Source organism: Strix uralensis, chromosome 11 (genome assembly GCF_047716275.1).
Source record: "Strix uralensis isolate ZFMK-TIS-50842 chromosome 11, bStrUra1, whole genome shotgun sequence".
Taxonomy (NCBI): Eukaryota; Metazoa; Chordata; class Aves; order Strigiformes; family Strigidae; genus Strix; species Strix uralensis.
In genome coordinates, this window is record NC_133982.1 from 7,648,152 (window position 1) to 7,663,819 (window position 15,668).

Below are 15,668 nucleotides of genomic sequence, written 5' to 3' on the forward strand. Positions count from 1 at the left end.
TGTGGCTCGGTCCACATTCTTGCATCTCTTTTGTGCTTGCCTGCTTTTGCCACCACTGTTCTTATGTACCTGGCCTAGCCTAAAACTTTTTTGCCCTCTTTGTCTGCTAGAAGATGTCTCTTCTCTATGTCTCTAAAAAACTTTTATAGCAGAGGCAAGTATCTCTGTGCAGAACCAAAACCATTCTGTGACAACACACTCTTGAAAGGACAATCTAAAGGTATTCACCTGCAGGGGGTTAAAAAAAAAAAACCACTTAAGTTACAGGAATAACTGTATGTGCTGGGAATGGGGAGCACTTGCTTTTTTCTGAAGTATTTGAGATTGATCAACTTGAAATTGATCCCGACTGATCGCAGAGCTCGTGCCTTGGGCTTCCAACGTTTATTGCTCGTGGCAGACGTCGTTTAGGCTTCTCACCGCAGCGATACACAGTGAACTCAGCGCTGATCACTAAATCCTGTCGGCGCGGAGCAGGCCGGGCTGTCGCTGCGAGCCGCCGGGAACTGCTGGCCCGCTGTGAGCCCAGAGCGGGCGGCAGCGGTTCTGGCTCGGTGGCGGCGAGTGCCCGGCCGGGGACAAGGGCCCGGGCCCCTGCGCCGCAGCGGGGCTGTCCCAGCGCCCGGCAGTCAGCGGCCGGGCCCTGCCCGGGAGCCCGGTGCCATCGCGGCCGCGCTGCTTTGGGGAGCCCTAAGCACGGCTGCAACGACAACCTGCTGTCCCCATAACGCGGGGCAGAGGGCAGGGGCGTGGCGGTTGGGGGCGCGGGGGCCGCTCTCCTCACCTCCGAGGGGCGGGCGGCCCCCGAGCAGCTCCCGCGGCACCCCGGGGAGAGCGGGGCTGGGGGGCGAGGGCTGAGCCCCGACCCCCGCACCCCGGGGCGCTGCTCCCGCCGCCTCCTCCGCAACCTCAGGACGCCCCCCGGGCGGCCGCCGGGGCCGGGGCCAGGGTCCTGCGGGCCACGGATGCGGAGGGAGAGGCGGCTTCTGCCCTACCCTTGCCCATCCCGGTCCCGCTCCCCTTCCTGCGGCGGGAGGCGGGCACGGCCGGGTGAGTCAGCGCCGCGGGGACCGGGGAGGGGGGGGGGGGGGGGGGCTCCGGGGCGGGGAGGGCCCGCCCGGCCCTACAAAACCCCGCCCGGGCCGCCGCCGGCCCCAGCCGCCGCCAGAGCCGCCGCCAGAGCTGCCCTGCCCGCCCCGGCCAGGTGAGCCCTCGCCGGGCACCCCGGCCCCGCCAGCGCGGCACGGAGCCGGCGGGACGTGGCAGTCCCGGGGGGCGGGCGGGCGGGCGAGTGTCGGGCCGCGGTAACCCCTTCCCCGGCGGGAGCGGGGCGGGAGCGGGCGCTGCGCGGCCGCGGAGCGGGGCGGTGGCTGGGCGCGGCCGCCGCCCTCCCGCGCCGTTCTCTTCTTTGGCATTACCCGCCCGTTACTTTTCTGTGCTCGGCTTCTCGCTGGAACGGCGGCCTCCACGGGCGAGGCTGCCCCCGGGGAGCCCAGCTTCGTGCGCCCCGCGCCACCACTGGGTGTGGCGGCAGCGCTCAGAAAAGAGGAAGCCGTCCCAAACTTCGTCAGACTTCCCCCAATACTCTTCTTCTCGTTAAGGTACACAGAGGCTCAGCTGATGATACTGTAAGTGCCCTCCGCAGCCCGGAGCCTGCCAGGGGCGCGGGCCGGGCCCGCCGGCCAGCCTCGGCGCTGTGCGGTCCGCGGGACCCCCGGGGGCGCGGCGGAGCCCAAAGCCCGCCCGAGCCGCCGCGCCGGGCTCGTCGGGGGCAGCGGCCCTTCCCCTCGCCGCCGGGGTGTGGCTGCGGCCGCTGGCGGCGCCGCGGAGAAGCCCTTGTCCAGGGAGCGTCCCGGGGAGGCAGCGCTCCCCCGGGGTGTGCCCCGCGCTCCCCCGCTGCGTGCCAGGGAGCCCTGCGCCGGTCCTTGCCTGCAGACCCAGGCTTGGGCACGGCGCTCCCACCCTGCCCCGGCCACGAGAACGGCTGGAACCTTGTTGCTGCCTTTTGGATTGTGAGTCAGCTTGGACTTCCTCCTCCTCGGATGAGGAGGGGAGGTAGGGCAAAGGAACGTGGCCGTGTATTTTAACGGGAAGAAAAGCTAAATGATTTCAGGATAGTCATGCAGAAGTGACTTGTGTTCTTATACATGGCAGCTTTAATTCTGTTTAATGTTTGTTGTTATGCTCATATTCAAATGCTGCATCTGCAGAGAGATGTGCAGACTGTGATATATAGGTCAAGAGTCAGAGAATCTTTTGGAACCTCTGCACTCTTGAGTGATCCATCCCTATGTGTGCCTTCTGCTGGCAGAGCCAGTTGTGATAAGCAGCCCTAGTGACTATAGCTTCCATTAGCTAATGTATGGAATGGTTTGCCTTGATTAAAAAAAAAAAAAAAAAAAAAAAGTTAAGTTTCAGGAGTGAGAATAACTTGAATTTGAAGAAATAGAAGCCCTTAATTTTATATGTGCACAGTATCTTCCTGGAATGGAACATCTCCTGGGTTAGTAGCAGTCTCTGTGGAAGAGAATGGTTAACATAAGTTTGTGGTGGTGTGCTTTAATGGGTTTGGAAATCCTTTTCTTTAAAGCTTCCACCCCCCACCCCCCCCCCCAAGAAGTGGCTTTAAATGATCTGCTAAACCTCACCAGTGATTTGGGGAGATACAGCCTGGCTCATTTCTACTTGTGGTTAGCACTGTATCTGAATGAATGATTTTGAGTCCTTATTTTATTTTACAGCAGATACTGTGGATCTTCTTCCCTCTCCCTCATCTCCTGTGGTGCCAGGCCTTGCCCTAGCTTTTGGAGATCTGACACAAATGTGCTCCAAGTGAAAGAGTTTCCATTCTCTCATTCCGGGGATGCCGTTTCCTTGGCTCAGATGTCTGGGAACACCCTTTGTTTAATCTCTGTCTGCAAGAGTATAATAAATGCTTCTTAAAATGCTAACTCTGCTTATTGAGCAATGTAGTTGTTTGTGCATACCTGACAGTTTTTTCCATGGATCCATGGGTTTGGTTTTTTTTCTGCTGTAATATACATGAGCTGCCCCTGGGAATTGAGATATGGGGCTGCTTTTAAACACACCCTCCTTTGTCACCAAGCAGTTATGGGGGTAAGATATTGAATATATACTAGGCCCCATACAATAACAGATTTGCAAACCAGTGATTACTGTGGGGGTCGAGGTCAAAACAGATGCTATCTCTTTTAGTAGAATAACGTTATGATTCAGGATTACATAATGCGGATTTAGGAGGAGAACCAGTTGTAGAAACTTGCCTTAAGGTATTGAAGTATTGGGTTACAGCTGGAAGATAGAAGTTGATTCTTTTCCAGATCTTTCTTTACGGAAGAACAAGTTAGTGCAAGTATTTTTTATTTACATGTTCAAACCCACCCAGAACTTGTCAAAACTACATCTGATAAAATAAGTCCATCAGAGAACAGTGAGAGTTTGTTCTCAAATATGTGTGCCTTACAAAGCAGGGTGTGACAAGAGATGTGTTTGTTCTCTGAGTAAAAATCTTTCTCTGCAAAGATTCTTGCAAAAACTCCCATTTTTTTTTCTTTTGCCAGCTTGCTGCTGATGGGTGGTTGGTTGCTATAGCATTGTTGTGTGCTGATGATATGAACCTCCCAGTTCCAGCGCTACGTGAGGGTGTGTTAGTTCTGTTCCTGGACTCTGTTCAAGTTTTTTGTTCCAGCAAGTCTGATTCAATGTGGTTTTTAATTGATTTAGTAACAGGAGTCTTGCAAAAGGCTGTTCAGTGATTTTTTTTTTTTTTTTTTTTTGTGAAAGATTATACTGCAGTTGCTTTGCTTCAGCTTTCACTGGTGTTTTTTAGTTCGTTGTGACAAGCAAGACTAAAGGACTTCAGTTGCTCATCTCTGATATTGGTTGTTATACTGTCAGAGTACAAAGGTCTCATTTGTTACACACTTCATTTTATTAAGAGTAAACATTAAGAATTTCATTACTCAGTAATATATCATGTCTCTCTAAACAGCATGGTTAATAGTGCCAATAGCAGGTAGCAGCTTATTACAACTTCTGCAGCCTATCTTTAAAGGGCTGGGTTGAATTTTTGCTCTGAAAAAGATTTATTCTAAAATAAGTTGATGCATGACTGTGATTTCCATTCTCTGTCTTATTTTTCCTCCCCTGGGATCTTAATTTTTCCTTGAAGTAAAGGTGCTTTTGTTACTTATACCTAGGTTGCTTCAGAAGATGCAGATTTTGTATTCTAAGTGAGGAAAGGTGTGATTACAGCAGTTACGCTACAAAAGCCATGTAATTGTGTTTCTGCATTTTATTCTCATAACACTTGATATATCTGCTAAAAGTAAGGATTTCTCTGCGCTTTTTTTGACATACAGGACGTTTACATGAGCTAAAACAAAAAATAGACAGTTGTTCTAGAGTTTTAACCAGATCTCCATTATTAAGAAACTATTTCAAACTTCTTGCTGGTTGTCTGAGCTCTTGGTTTCAGATTGAGTGGAGAGGAGTTTGGTCTGTTTGGGAAATTTGCCTGGGCAGCTAGTACTGCTTGGCTGAGACTGCCCCAATACCATCACAAGAATGACTGATGGAGGACAAAAAAAGAATCTGAAAACCGGTTGAAAGGACATACCCAGGACTGTCTGCACAACAGCTGGGAGTTGACTCGGAGGGCACGATATCTGGGAGCCCGATGGGGGGAACCCGTGACAGTGTGCAAGTGAAGGGCGTGGCACCCAGTGAAGCTGAAAATAGTGCAATTCTGGTTTCAGGCTCAGTTACCAGTTAGTGGAATGTCCATGAGGTGTTGCTGTCCTTTCTGTCCTAGCTCTTATCAAGCCAACTCTTTTTCCTGTTTGATGATGGTCTCTACAGTTTGACTGTAGAGTTCCTGAGAAACGGGCTTTAATTTCAATAGGCAAAATAATGTTTGCTGCAGGTGCCAGCCTGGATGACTAGAAGGTAATGTGAATGGCAATGTCTGTCCTTTCAGTAGAGGAAGGTGAGAGCAGAGTTTTGGGAATGCGTCAAGCCTCTTAAATATTGCCTCTGGCTTAACCTTTGCAAAAATTTCCTCCTTAATGGAGAGACCCTTCCAGTAAAACAGTAGTACAGCTCTGGCAAACTGCCCTGACAAGAAAACAGAGTTGAAAAAAAGCAGGACGTTGTAACATAAGGATATCACATCAGTGTTTCTGCAATGTATATAGGGCTGGGTTTTCCCTATTTTTCTTTATACATGTTAGCAAGATGTTATGCAGGTTCTGTCAATGGAGCAGTGATACTGATTATGTTCCCTCAGCTATCATATTAAGAGAGTCCTTGTTACCTAGTATCTGACAGTTGTGTTACTAACTGGTGTCCGTAGGTTGTCCTGTGATTCTTACTACTGGGGAGCCACTACAAAACCATATGATATTAGAGGCATTTGTGGCCTGTGTCCAGGATTAAAGATTGAACAGCTTTATGATTTTATAAAATGTCTGCATGAATATAAATAGTTTCAATGTATTCCATGAGTACTTGAGGAATTGAGTGCTGATTTAAATGCTACTACTTGTTGCTGCTTTTTGGGTTTGAGCTGGACCAGGCTATAATATTTCTGCACAGTTTTCCTGGTACTGAGTTGTAGGCTTAGTCATTTTTGTTTCTGAGGTAGAGATTCTCCAGTTCCTAAGTATTAAAAATGCAGAATAAATGGGTTTTTTAAGGAGTAAAGATACATTTTTATTGTGCAATAGAATGAAGACTCTGACTGTTGCATTATTAATGGTGGTGTGTCTTGGAAACTCTTAAATCTGCTTTCTTGCTTGGGATTAGCAGATTCACGGGACTGTGTCACTTTCAGTGCTGCAGTGTTTCAGGACTATATAACACGCTGATGTAATTGTAAATATATTTAAGTCTACTTGTTTGGGTTTTTTTCTCTTCCTCCAGCATTCTTTCAAGATGTCTACTGTCCATGAAATTTTAAGCAAGCTCAGCCTTGAAGGAGATGTAAGTATTATTATCTAAGCAAGAAAAGTTTGTTTTACTGAAATGCCACATCTTGTTTCTTTTACAGGACTCTCTACCAATAATTGTATTGAGCTGTACAGTTTACAAGATTTCACACATCTCTTCTATTTAAACTTAGATTGACTGAATACCTAGTCAGCAGTGATCAGATTTTCAGCCACAAAGCAGCTCTGTAAGGACAATTATGTGAGGTGACTAGATTTAATGACAGTTCTAACTGGCCAGCAGCATGAGCAGTACTCATGTGCTCGGCCATATGAAAGAGATCACAGGACAAACTGAATGGCTAGTTCACATCTGTGGTCCCTGTTTCTTCCAGAGGAACAAGTGAGTTAAGGGTGATAAGAGAAGATGGAAATGTGTTCAGTTTTGCTGATACCTTCCAAGTTTTCTTTTCTTTTTATTTTTTAGTTAAAAATGGAGAACATTACTTAATGGGAATTAAAATATTGGTGATCTTATTCCTGTACTGGTTGTCACCAAAACCAAACTGCCTCTTGAAAAAACTTATTTTCTCAAACTTCTTCTATCATTTTCTGTTTTGAAAAGTGTAAAGAATCCTTGTTTTGATTGTGTATTTTCCACCACATCTGCACTTGCTTGATAGTTTTATTGAAATACCGGAAAGCCACACTCTCTTTGTTTGATTTCTTACGTTTCAACATTAGATGGTAGGGTTACCAGTGTAGTGTCAGAATATCACGCCATGAATTTGTGGTTCTGTGATTGTCGCTGAAGAGGAAGTGAATCCTATCCATTGCGTTATTTCATCATGTTGCTTATAAACTTGCTACACTTTTAAATTTTATAGCCCGTAACTCCAGATCTGAGCTTGGTACAGGCAAACTTTTTGCCTAGTTTTGTTACTTGTTGTGAAATAAATTTCTGAAAGAGCTATTGCAAAGAACTGTCTAGAGCACTGTATGTAAGTAGCAAAGCTGATTTTTGTACTGCAAAAGCAGTCAGCTCTTCAGATTTCTTGGCTGTGTTTGTTTCAATGGAGGATTACTTTTGGAATAATATTTGAGCAATCTGCTCTCAAGGGCAGAAATGTTTCTCCCGTGATGCTTGTGAGTAGTTGCAAAAGTCAAATTTGAATGCTGTTCCATGCCAGCATTTTCATCAGAAATCCTGCCATAGAGTGTAAGAAATACCAGGCAGCTGGCTGTTCTGTAGATCCCAAGTTGGAAACCACAATTATTGAGCTAGTTTGCATAAAGGTATTGCCCAGTTCCCCTAAGCAATGATTCAGCAAATTAACTGGTGTTAAACACAGTACTTCAACCACCCACTTTGCTCAAAAAAAAGTTTTTAACCTTGAGGATATGGTCGCAACTGAACCCAAATTTGTAATTTGAGACCATATAGTCTGGAATTTAAGTGGCTGTCTGTCATAGGTAGAATAATCACCCTGATAAGACACATGTCTGCTCCACTGGAGTACTCCAGACAGTCACCTGAGAGAGTAAAGCATAATCTTTGTGGATGCTGAATTTGAAGACGGTCCATTTACTGGTAGAGTAGCCAGCAGAAGGTTTCTGTCTTTCCTGGGTGGACAGACATACATGGTGCTTCCTGGGTCCTTTGAACAGTGTCAGAGGATCTGAATCCAACTAGTTGCATGCACTGGGTGGAAGGACAGAGAAAAAGATGGCTCCCAAATTGCAAATATGCTTTGTATTTTCTCAGTGTATGATATCATCTTACAGTAAAATACTCTGGCCAAATGACTCGGAAAAAACTTAGAGCTGGGTGGAAGGAGGGTGCCCACTCAGCCAAGCTCACCAGATGACTTGGTTCAGACTATCAGCAGGGATGGTTAATTAGGTAGAAGTGCCACCTGATTGTGTATACTAATGGGCTTCGGTTAAGGAATCTTTCAGGCACACAGATTTCTCTGAGGTTGCATTGCACATCTCCATTTACTGTTCCTGTTAGCAATTTGATCTGCTAACAGGAAAGGCTGTGTTTTGTGGTGTGGCTGTGGGCCAAACTGGGGCCACTTTGCTAAATTGAGCTGATGGTAAGAGACAAAAGGAAGAATGGTTCGGTTTATTGGCGCTTTTTTGCCTTCCCATCTTCACAGCATAACACAGACTGTCTCAGGAAGGGACAGTGGTTGCTGCCAGAGGAACCTCTTCAGGACAGTGTGACCTCTACAGGACAGAGTTAAATGTAGTCAAAAACTATCAAATTTTTTAGTTAAAATTTGTCCTCCTTTTAACAATTTGCATGTAAAAAGAGCCTCCGGGGATATTAAGATAGCTTAGTCCTGTTTACAAACCCAGCTTTCTGCTGGAGCTAGGGACTGAAACGTTTCCAGGGATCTTTACCAAGAAAGCTTAGTTATTCATTCACTTAGGAAACAGCTATGGCAATTTCAGGTGTTAGTCACTACACCTTTCTGCCCAAGGTTTAGGTCTCTAAATTGAACTCAGCAGAGTGGGATTTGTGAATATTTCTCAGCTACATATATGAAACTCTGTGGTTTAGTTTAATCTGCCCATGGGAGGTGACACTAGCTGAACTGTGAGTTTACACTTGAAGCAGCTGAGAAGAGTTGAATCTCTATTCTGGTGACCTCCTGTTTGAAGCTATAATCCTCAGGAGAAGACAGTAATAAACAGCTGATAAAGTCTGGTAACTTCTAACATGTTGCAGCTGTTTACTGAGTGAACTTACCTGCAAGTCCTCTTACTCTTAGCAGAGGTGATTTGAAATGTCATTTGTTTTTGTTAGCCTCATGCTGCTTAAGCCAAGTATCTGCAGACATAGAGTTTCAAAAGATTGTGAGTAACTTCTGCTTTCTAGAACTATAGGCTTAAAAAGATTTTTTTTTTTGGTATTACCCTTAAAGTCCATGAGATAGGGCACAAAACATGTTCTGACTTATTGTTAATCTTCCATTTCCTTCTACTTTTTTTTTTTTTAAATTGTATCCTGTATTCCAAAGTATTGGCTTCAGATCTAAAATACTTCAGACTTAAACTTTCTTTGAATTAGCTTTCTGTAGTCAGTTTCCTTCAGATCTAGCCAGGAAACTCCACATTTTTAGAAGGCTGAGGTTTAGTGAGTAAACTTGGAATGTGTTAGATTTTTGCTGCAATAATGTATCTATTTGTATATATTATTTGCTGTAATAAGCAGGGCTGTGAGTGGATTTCTGGACAATACACATCAGGAGAACAGAATTTGGTGGCTCTTAACAGAATTCCATTTTCACAGATACCCGATGGTAGTTCTTACATTTAAGAATTTGGCTAAATACCAGTTAACTAAGAGGCACGTGTTTTATTAACTGCAGCAAGGACAGGATTACATGGTTTAACTTTGAGGTTGTTTTTCTTCTTCTAGCATTCTCTCCCACCAAGTGCATATGCCACAGTTAAGGCCTACTCAAATTTTGATGCTGACCGGGATGCTGCAGCCCTGGAAACAGCCATCAAGACCAAAGGTGAGGAACATGGGCTGTGTCTTTGATTCTACTTGTAAGGTAGAATGCTGGTGTGCAAAAAAAGAAAAAAAGGTATCTGTCTCAAGACCAACGTTTTAATATCCTTACTCTAGGATACCTATTTTAGGAGGTGTTGGATTTCTCAGACCTCACTGATGAAATCTTGACTGAGTTAGATGCTGAACTCTGTAAATGCATGCTTTGAATATGCTTTTGAAGTTTGTAGCCAAGGGTTGTTGAGGTTATCACTGAAAACGTCCACTTGACTCACTTGAGTCTCTTGACTCGTCAGTACTTCAAATTCTACTACTTTTCTGCCACTGAGAATGAACTTCTGTGGCAGTGAGACCAAGCTCTGAATCATGGATTTCTACTGGATTATTGGATTGGACATTTATTCTTTCTTTCAACTCTCCAGACAGCTGAATAGGAACGGTGCAAACACTTTTCTTCTGGGTTTTGAACCTAAATGCTCATGTATCTTATATTAATTTGAGGTCAAAGAAGTTCCTAGAAACAACAGAATCTAGTTTCTGAAATGATGTTGCAGTATTTCAGGGGCAGGGCAATGTGAGAGTCCTCTGTTTCTCTGAGCTCTCAGGTAGGCTTCCATCTCCTTGTATCAGTGCCAGGATCCACCACTTCCACTGACTGGTAGGAGACCATGATGGAGCAGGGGAGAGGTGCAGCTGCGTGGAAAAGCCTGGTATACTGAAACAATCAGGAGTACAAGGAGTATGAGCTGCAACACTGCAGTAATACCTTGGTGGTACTCCCCGAGTAGTGATCCTCTGTCCTTGTCCTGCTCTGTAACAAAGAAAGGGTGTGCCACACTTTCCAGACTTCTTCCAGGCCAGGGAAGCAACAGCTGGGTGTAGCTGGAACTGCCAAATCTTTTGCCTCCATGTCAGGGGAGGGAGAAATCTAAAAGCCAAACAGTTTCTCATCACAAAGAAATGGAGAGTCTTCCATCAGTGCCAACAAAGCACATGTTTGACTTGCTATAAAATGTAAAATATTGCCCCTCCCTAACAAGCATGAGGCTTCTTTTCACAAGATTTCTTAATTTAACTGGAGAAATCCCTTGTCTGCTCATTAAAGTAGGTTCAGTTCTGATTTTGAATCACTTTATGTTTTGTTTTTATTTTTAAAAATCCTCCTGCAAGAGAGGAGTAAATGTCTTCACATCTGGCAGAAGATTCTTTGTGTGTATGTAGAGTTTTGTCTAGACTTAATAATTTTTTACAGCTGTGATTATAGGGCAAATATAGACATGTTAAATATACCGTCAGACTTTCAGGATAGGTACAAATTTCCACATTTTAACACTCAAGCTGTTAATTCATGCAAAAGGAAATTGCAATATCCTAGGCAGTACAAAGGCTTTTCCAGTCAGGAAAGTCAAGCTCATGTCATTTTTTCACTTTCTTCTAGCAAAGATAAGCAGTTTGCTGAGTTTGATTTTAAGATACATGGAAATATTTCGTTAGAGAGATGATTCCCAACGCTTTGAACAAATAATAGGGAAACTTATTCATGGACCTGCATGTTTGTAGGATTGAGCTTATTTCTGCTTATTACCTTGTTATCCAGGAGCTTTTTTGGGAATGTGACTTTAAAGGGAAGAATCTCTTTATGGTTTTAATACTGAACCTTCCACCATAAAGACTCTCTCAAAGGAAGTACTCCTGGAGGAAATAAAGAACAAGAGTGTTAGGACCCTTCTTCCAGCTACTGTTTCCTTGCACTTTGAATGCTTGGCTAGAGGATATTTTTGTCTGCTAATTGAGAAAATTTGCTAAAATGTGAACTCTCTAAAATATATGTGTTTTTTTCCAAATGAAAATTCTGCATCATCCAGACAAGAATTGGTTTTCCACAAACAGTGATGTAAACAGCTACACAGGGAAATTCTTCTGCAAGACAATGTTTTAAAATATTTTTGGGAAGTATCTTCATAGTTTTTGAGCTAAAAATACATCAGTCACAATGAACAAACAGTGTGTACCCACAGTAGCTGCCTCTTTCCTAGTAAGTATCACCAATTCTCTAGCAATTAGTTTGCATTGTATGTGGAAGGTAGAAATAAACAATGTAAGTTACCATAGAATTGTAAAGAGTAATATAACTTGTTTATCTTGTTTTAAGACGGTGAGAGAGATATAACAGGTTATAAATACATATGCAAGCTCTCTCTGTGGTTGAGGTGGTCAGTTTCAAAAAACCGTGAACTTAAGAACAAAGCATTTTGGGGGCTTTATAGAGGATAAAGGACTCCTGGTATCTGAAACCCATGCCTTTTCTTGTTTCAAAAGTGTAGGTCTTTACATGCTATAATGGGCCGGTATTTCACAATCATCAAAGTAGTCTTTCAAATTGTATCCTTTATAGCAGTATGATAGAAATTATATTCCGTGGAATCTTATCTCTGGGAAAAATCATTTGGGTATACCTTCTGCATTTTTTATATAAACAATATGCAAGTATGGTATTTGCAGTCAGAGCGGGCCAGTTTTGAAAAGCTGCCATCTAATTAATTATCCAGCTGTTTCCCAGTAATGCAAACTCCCTGAATCGGTGTCATGAATATCCATTTTGTGGATTATGTGTAAAATGAATAAAACTTATTTTTACTAGCTAAACAACAGCCATATATTTTAGGGCAAAGATCTGGAGTAGAGTGTCTGACTGTTCTGCTCTATATAATATCTAAATATTCCACCATTCATTCACACTCTTCAGATTAATTCCTCAGAAGTTAGCCATCTATTTATCTACTGGATCTGTGGGAAATACTGTGATGTGTTTACGGGGGCTTAGAAGAGTACTAACAGAGCATATGTTAGGTTTCCTTCTAATTCTTTGTAGGAAAGAAGTGTCTCTTGTGTTTCAGAGTTACTCCCTAGCATTGTGACTCTGTGTGTCTCAAATACTTTGTTAAATAATTTTATTGTCAGATAAGGTTGTGAGTAGTTAATTACTTGCAATCTAAACCACAACCTTTCATTGAGGTCTCATGGTATACTTTTTTATTTCATGACTGGCAGAATTCAAACACGGGTTTGTTGTAGGAAAGTTCTCAGAACATCCATCTGTAATAAACTCATTATATCCAGAAATTGGTAAAATGATGAGATGTAAACCATAACAAGGGTCTTCTGTAAGATTAAATCACTGTTTGTATAGTGAATCTCTTTATATGGATATCCAACATGCCCATACCTTTTAACAGAGTTTTTCAGAGGAAATCTGCTCTGGTGGGGAAGGATAGTGCCTGAAATTCACCAAGCTGTGTCGGTCACATATTCAGAATATTATAGTATCAGTGAAGAAATATCTCATTGCACCATGGTTTGGGTTTGGTGAAATCTTGCTAAGCAAAATAGCAGAGCTGAAATTATGATCTTATTTTATCTAAAATTTTCCCTTTGACTCCAGTGGGATCAGGATTTTATCCAAGGAAGATAAGACACTGCAGATAATGAGCTCAATCAAACAGTCTGAGGAATTGTGTTGGTACCAGATACAAAATGGCGTTGAAGTCTCACAAGGGCTAATCATGTACGTCTCCCACTAATAATCTGCGGCCAGCTGCAGTCCCATTTCATTCATTCGTGTAGATTGATGATTTCTGTAGTATCTAGATGCTGTTAAGATAGAGATAGCTTCTCGTATTCTGTCCATGCTATCTTTGACAATGAAATTTAAGAGAGCAGACTTCTAGTAAATGAAGTGAATGAATGTATGCCAGCTCTTGCAAAATGAAAGTATGTTAGCTCTGTTCTCACCTCGTCGTAGAAAGTTAAGTGACTGTCCATTTCATCCATTTTGTTGAGAACAGTGCTGGTGCTGTTGCTTTGGCGCATGAAAATTCAAGTACAGTGTGTTTTAAACCAAAAAATTAAAAACTCTTAACTGATCATTTTGGTTATGTTAATTTCCTCTTTTTTTACGGATTGAGCCATACACTGCGATCTCACCAATGCAATAGGTTGCCTCTTTTAGAAGAAAAGTTGTTATTAATCAGAGGGTTGAGGGTTTTTTTTAAGATCTACATTTTTTCTTTCCTCCCCCTATCAAATACATTTCCATTTGCAAGGAATTTTCTTGTTTTAAAAAAAATTGTGAGCCACAATGTCTGATTTTCAGTTGCCCATCAATAGAAATGCACTGATAAAATCTAGCCAGTCAGAATAAATTTGGAAATGAATTTTTGTTTCATTATCCCGAAACTTCCAGAGATTTCAGTGAACAGCAAAGAAAAATGTTTGATCTGCTCTCCTGCTCTACCCCACCTCAGCAGATGTGAGTCAGCATCCTGTCCATGCAGCATGATTCCCAAGTGTGTGAAGTACAAGCACTTATTTTCCACTAAATGCCAGAGCAATGAGTTAACTTCATATTTCCATCCACAAAGTGTGTGAATAAGAAACTTGGATGCAGGCATTTGTGGGCTTCTAATCTACCACAATTGTGATAAAACTTGAAAATGTCATTTACCTTTTTTGAATGCCAAGAATGGTTTAAATTTAGAATTTATTAAAAAGCTTAAGACATTGGCTTATGGTGTGGCCCTGCAACAGCTGAAAGGCTGAACGTCTGCATGTCTGACTCTGTGTGGCCGTTTCTGGACTGGGAGAATTTGTTTTCTTTTATAAAATGGAAACACTTTAAAATGTGCAGGAGCAGATTATGGCTAAAATGTGCAGTCAGCATGTTTTCAAACCAAAATTTGTAACTAAGGCATATGGTGTTTTCCAGGGCTTTTTGCCTTTTGCAGGCCAAGCTTGTGTGAATAAGAGCACTGATGTAGGTCTGCCTCAGCATGAGCTAAGGACATAAGGCTATCAAGTACAGTGAAGAGGGAGAAAGGAATTTTGGATGTGAGTCATCATTTTAGATTCTGTAGCTAGGGGCTAAAAGGTCTTTTGCAACATTCACTTTATATGATTAATTTTATATCTGTTGCAGTCCTTTGTTTCACATTGCTGTGAGGTTGGTCTCAGTAATAAGGAAAATAAATGTAGATGGATTCTGGCAGGGTTCTGAGTCCTGCTAGTAGCTGCTGATCCAGTTCTTACTTTCTGTTTTTTATACGAAAAAATCATCATTTACACCGATGTGTGTGCAAATGTGAAAGAAGCTATTCATAATACTTGTAGTAAATGGAGAGACCTGAGTCAAAACTCTGGGCTTGTTCTGACCTCTAGATTAGAGCCACCTATTTACTTCAAAACTTGTCATGCAACTCACCAGAAAAAAGAACTAGTTATACATTATCTTTACATTGCAGAACAATATGCGCTGTATTAGATATGCAATATTTAGAAAGAGTTTTGCTTCTTCTAAGTTTCATCCAGTCAGTCTGGAAATAGTCCAAACCAAATGGTTACACGGTGTAGGTTAGCTTGATATTTGAGCAAAACAATGAGAACTCTTCTAGCTGTCTCCTCTGTCCATCCATTTATAAGCTATGCTAACTCTTCTGTTTGGAAGACTTCATTATGTGGACATTACTTCCAGCTGTGCTGTCAGTTTCCACCTGTGTTGTCCGGACAGCTTTGGTTAACCGATAATGTACATGAAATACAAATGGACATTTTACCTAGGGGCTGAACTCAGTGATATAGACACAAATGTGCATTGGAGAATTGGAAGGCTACACAAAGTCTTTCACTTGCATCTTTTTACAAAGCATTCGAGGAAAAGATTATAATTGCCCTAAAAAAAAATAGTTGTCTTTGCTATTTTAAACAGAGTAAGAAAATGAAATTCAAAACGAGATTTTACTTGAACAAGCTAGTGTGTCCTTACCCAGGCCTTTGGAAATTTCAACCACCACTTGATTAAGTACACCTGGGCTGACCTTTTCAGTTCTTTTCAGATACATTCAGTGTCAAAGTGTGCCACAGTTTTTCTTATTTGTTACTTCAACTCTTCCCCCCCGCCCCCGGCTGCTCTGTATCTGTTGGTAACAATTCTTTTGTTTTACCTTGTGGCAGGGGGCTTGCATTTCTAAACATTTTCCTTTGAGTAATGGAGACTGGCTTCTTGCAAGGGCAGTTTCTGTAAGCTCTCATAGTAAGAGAAACTATTTAATATAACTTTAATGCTTAGTTCAAGGAATATAAATACAGCTTGTTTGGCTTTTTTCTGTTGATGGGAATAAACAAAAGGTAGCTGTCCTTGC

At 42.6% G+C, this 15,668-nt stretch overlaps 1 protein-coding gene across 1 annotated transcript in view; it reads left to right on the plus strand.

The window, feature by feature from the left end:
- The first annotated feature begins 1,130 nt into the window (after positions 1-1,130).
- The window catches only part of ANXA2 (annexin A2), a 28,712-nt gene continuing 14,174 nt past the window's right edge, over positions 1,131-15,668 (plus strand). The window contains exons 1-3 of the mRNA XM_074880023.1: positions 1,131-1,204; positions 5,944-6,003; positions 9,379-9,478. Of these exons, the coding sequence (XP_074736124.1) occupies positions 5,956-6,003; positions 9,379-9,478 (148 nt within the window). The 5' untranslated portion in view covers positions 1,131-1,204; positions 5,944-5,955. The remainder of the gene's footprint in view (positions 1,205-5,943; positions 6,004-9,378; positions 9,479-15,668) is intronic.